This window comes from Adiantum capillus-veneris, chromosome 20 (assembly GCF_014529385.1).
Source record: "Adiantum capillus-veneris isolate H3 chromosome 20, ASM1452938v2, whole genome shotgun sequence".
NCBI classification, from domain to species: Eukaryota; Viridiplantae; Streptophyta; class Polypodiopsida; order Polypodiales; family Pteridaceae; genus Adiantum; species Adiantum capillus-veneris.
This window is the reverse complement of record NC_140950.1, coordinates 24,331,105-24,335,628: the sequence shown is the minus strand read 5'-3', so window position 1 is coordinate 24,335,628 and position 4,524 is coordinate 24,331,105. Positions and strand designations below refer to the sequence as shown.

General features: G+C 42.3%; 1 protein-coding gene across 1 annotated transcript; it reads left to right on the top strand.

Moving 5' to 3' along the window:
* The first annotated feature begins 239 nt into the window (after nucleotides 1-239).
* LOC147432254 (uncharacterized) lies at nucleotides 240-1,001 on the top strand. The gene has a single exon (XM_086493008.1). It carries the CDS (start codon nucleotides 240-242, stop codon nucleotides 999-1,001), a length of 762 nt encoding a protein of 253 aa, XP_086349134.1.
* The last annotated feature ends 3,523 nt before the right edge of the window (nucleotides 1,002-4,524 follow it).

Sequence of the window (4,524 nt, the reverse complement as noted above, 5' to 3'; positions counted from 1 at the left end):
CTCTCTCTCTCTCTCTCTCTCTCTCTCTCTCTCTCTCTCTCTCTCTCTGTGCACCATTGCCGTTGCCGCGTCGACTGTCTGCACCATTGCCGCGTCGACTGGCATCACAGGGGTAGTCTTTTGCGAGGGAAGCTTTGCCTGCCATCGATTCGATTTTTCAACATTGACTGGCTCTGCTGGCCTCAAAAGCCTCGAGCTCTAACATCAACCAGAGTCACACCACAAGAAGCCACAATCACATGAGCATGGCTACTAGGGCTTCGTCCCGCAACAAACTTACCTTCGTCGAGGTTATGGCAACGCCCCCAAAGCTAGACAGCACTATCCGCCTCCAAAATGAAGTTGAAAGGCTCCGCAAGGAGAACGACGAGCTAAAACAGAGAATTGTTGCCATTGAGCTTCAGCTCACCACAATGGAGAAAGACAAGAAAGAAGAGATCGAGCAGATGGAAGCCAAGCTCAAGAAAACGAAGGTAGAAGTAGAAACCACCCTCACAAAGGCTGTTAGGAATCACGTGCAAGAGGTCATCTCTAACAAAGTTGAAGCCCGTGTGGCTTCTACGCTACGCGAACGACAAAGGCAAGATGACATCGCCCTCAATGTCCGCATCGGCGGGCTTCCAAGCGGCTGGAAAGGGGAGGGGGACATCGAATTTGGTAAGGCACTTCCGCTAATTCAAGCGGCACTCCCCATGATACAATGGGATGAAGAGGCAATCACCGTAGTTACACACGAGTATCGAACCAACCATGCCATCCTCACTCTCAAGACTAAATGGGATCGAATCAGACTCCTTCAACAATCAAGGCTTCTCCAAGACACTGAATTTTGGTTTGCGGAAGATCTTACACCCACTCAACTCAAACAAAAAAAAGTAGAACTTCAAAAGGTACGCGAAGCACGTGCAGCAGGAAAATGGACAGTGTACCGAGGAGGTAAAGCCATCATCCAGGAGTTTCGAACTCCTAAACCAGCCTCCCTCCCACTTGCTCATTCTTAGGTTTTTTCTTGTTCTCTTTTCTTGTTTATCCCCCGTTGGACCCTCAGTCCTTAACTGAGATGTATATGACAACCCTATCCATTGTAATGTTCTGTTCTTTTTTGGTCCCATAGGTCATATATGACCTCCGTGGACGATAATATAATCTATCTATCTATCTCTCTCAAGCACACACACACACACCCATGAGAATACGATGGAGAAGGAGACAGAGATGGAGCAAGAGCACTTCTTACCTTACACCTTACAAAATGAGGATTTTAGGTCATAATAGACCTTTCATAAGAGTTTAACCCATTCCCACATGGACGCCCATAGTGATCGATCAAAGTAAAATAGTATCAAATGAGATATGTGGTGCGCCTCTCATCAGCGATCACCCAAGCACCTATAGGACCGACAAGCCCGGTCCCTGACTCAAAACAATGTGATATATGTGGATGTTAACTGGGCTGGCACCCATTTGCCAATGTCAGCACCAAGCAATGGGGAGCATTGGGTAGTCACCAAGCTTCCTATTTGCTTGGTGTTGATTCCACTGTCGCATGTAATGTCTTTAACACCAAGGTCAACACCAAGCGATAGGGAACGTTGGGCAGTCCGCAAGCTTCCTATTCACCCAGTATTGACTCCATTGCATGACTTGTAAGCACATCACCAAAAGGGTCTCCATCGTCGGTTACACCAGGTCAACACCAAGCGATAGGGAGCGTTGGGCAGTCCCCAAGCTTCCTATTTTCCCAGTAATGACTCCACTAGTACTATCCCAAGGTCTTTGTTGTCGCTTGTAATGGCTTTAACACCAAGGTCAACACCAAGTGATAGGGAGTGTTGGACAGCCGCCAAGCCTCCTATTCGCCCAGTATTGACTCCACTATATGGCTTGTCAGTTAACATGCCCCCCTTTCTGATGTAGATTCCGTCCTGGGAAGCTATTGAGATAAAGCTCTTCTCGAGGTGGAAGAGCATTTGAGATTGAATGTCCTTAGTCTTCTTCATCACTCCAAGCAAAATTGGCACAATAATTGCATTGTCACATATATAATAAAAAAGCATATGTAGTTGTAGGGCACACAAATTGATTGATTACAGAATATAAAACAATTTGTTAGTAGTAAAACATTAAACTATAATATAATCGAATGCATAAACAATTGTAAAGGTCAAAAACTAAACAAGTCTGGGGTCGCTAACTTAACGGTTGAAAGGCACTAGAGGTAAACTATTAATACCATGGGTAAGCTTCTCAAATTTTTTTGGTCAATTAAGTTATTTAATCGCAAGAGCAAATTATTTGATGTTCAAGGGCTGACTAGAGGCTATACCTAGAAGACCTTGTTGTTAAGCTACAATAAAAGGAATTGCTCATGAAATTGTCACGTGACTTATTTCCTTTTCTTTGACTCCCCAAGGTGTTTTTACATTGATTCAATTTGATGTGTGTGCTTATTTTGTATGCCTTGGGTTTTTTGCTTTTCAAGGAAAATCGCCCACACTGGGAACCAATAGGGCTCTAGTACCATAGGCGATATATGTAAGTGAAGTACTAAATCAAGCTGGAATTTCTCTTCCAGCTTAAGATTTTACATTGTGGCACTTTTGATTTTTTTGTTTGTTCGTTTTCAGCATTTAATTTTGTAACTTTGGGGGGTCATATAACATTGATACCCTCCCTAGGCTCATCATAGTAGTAAAAACACCCTTTATAATACTTAAGCTAAAGGTCAATAGGGACTAAGTCTCCCTAGAAAGCCCTAGTTGCACACAATGCTGCCTAAATCAGATTAAGAACCTAAAGTAACCATTGATTATTAGGAATGCATTCCCCATGGTATTAAGAGAAGATCTCTAACTCCTAACTTGGTCAAACTAGCTTAGCCAGACTGCTTGATTCTGAAACCTAGACAAGGGATTATGACAGAAAATTATATCGAATCTAATGTTTAATCTAAGCAAATGTGCGGAATATTGTGCTACCAATCACATTTAAAGCAGAGAAACATGGATGCAAAAAGAAATACCATGGATGCAAAAAGAAAGACAAGGGGCAATGCCAATGGTCAAGAAACACTTGTTTGTGTTGATGATCGTGCTTGATTTGAAGAGTGAACGAGAGAAAGACTCCATGAAGTTCAAAGTCCTAACAATAGCAACATGTTCCTGTACACGCTAGGAAACACAAAGAATGCCTCTAGGAGGCACATCAGTGGGAAGAGCCGCCAACTCTATTTAAACACAACATAAAGAACCCCCAAAGAACCCTAACCTAATTATTTGCACTCCCCATAGAGAGTCAAGGAAATAGGATATTGTAGAGATTGGAGGGAACCCTAAGGCTAAATCCCTATCCTCGTCATCATCAAGAAAAACAGTCATCATCCGTGAGACCATATGTGCCATCCGTGTAATCATGTAACTAAGAACGTCACTAGACGCCTATAGTCATCTTGGTCAAGAGGGTAGTCTTGTGCAATCGGGGTGACGTCCTCTACTAAGTATGAATCAATTGTGATCAAGAGACGTGTCAGCCATTCTAACTCCTCAAAATTCCTCTCACATACTAGCGTATCGACCAAATCCCATTCACATGCAAGCACCGGGTAGACTATGTGAAACACTTGTGCAAAGTAAAGAGGGTACTTCTTACCCAAGGTAGGAGTGGATGACTCTATCGTACTAGTCATATCTGTATACACAGATAGATGATGGTTAGAGTAAAAATATTATAAGGGTCGTGTCAAAAGGTCATGTCCTTGTGCATAATGTGTTTTTATGATTTTGGGTCATGTATAGAACTTGTAGGTTTTCAATTTTTTGTTTGGTGGCTCTTGCTCTTTTACTTTTTTATTTTTGTCTTGCGAGTATAAGGCTTTATATATAGATTCCATAAGATTGTAGATTGAGAGGTCAGGGAGGAAGGTTAAGAGGGAAGCAAGTGAATGATGGATGTCAACAAACACTCCCCCCTTCCTTGGGTAGATCATACCTTTTGGAACGATGTCGTCACCTTTGAAACCAATTGTTTCAAGTTGTTATGGGTGAAGGCTTTAACCAATAGTTTTTTATCGCCCTATGTGTTTCATCTAGTTGCAAGGGTGGTAAGGTACTCTCCCATGATTTTATTTGCAACGTTGTTGGAGGTGGTGAACTTACAACGGGAGGTGAAAACTCATTCTTGTTTGTATGGATATGTACAATGGTAGGTGGAGGTTGTGTCGAAGCTTCTATTTTTGTATATGAACTACATGAAGAGCAAGAAGCTTTATTTGACTTCTTTGTTCCTGAGCTAGGTGGAACAAATCGTTCTTTCTTCGGTACCCAAACTAGCTCTAGAGCGGGTATGTAGAATTCCTTGATTTTTTCCTTTCCGCGATCTTCAATTCGTTTTGGGAGCTACAAGATTGGGCTCACATGGATCAGGTGATAGGTAAGGGAACAATTTACGTTATGGCACCTAGATTTGATTATTTCTTTCATAGTAGCCGTGGACGTCCAATAGTTTTTTAGGAATCCAACGCAATGT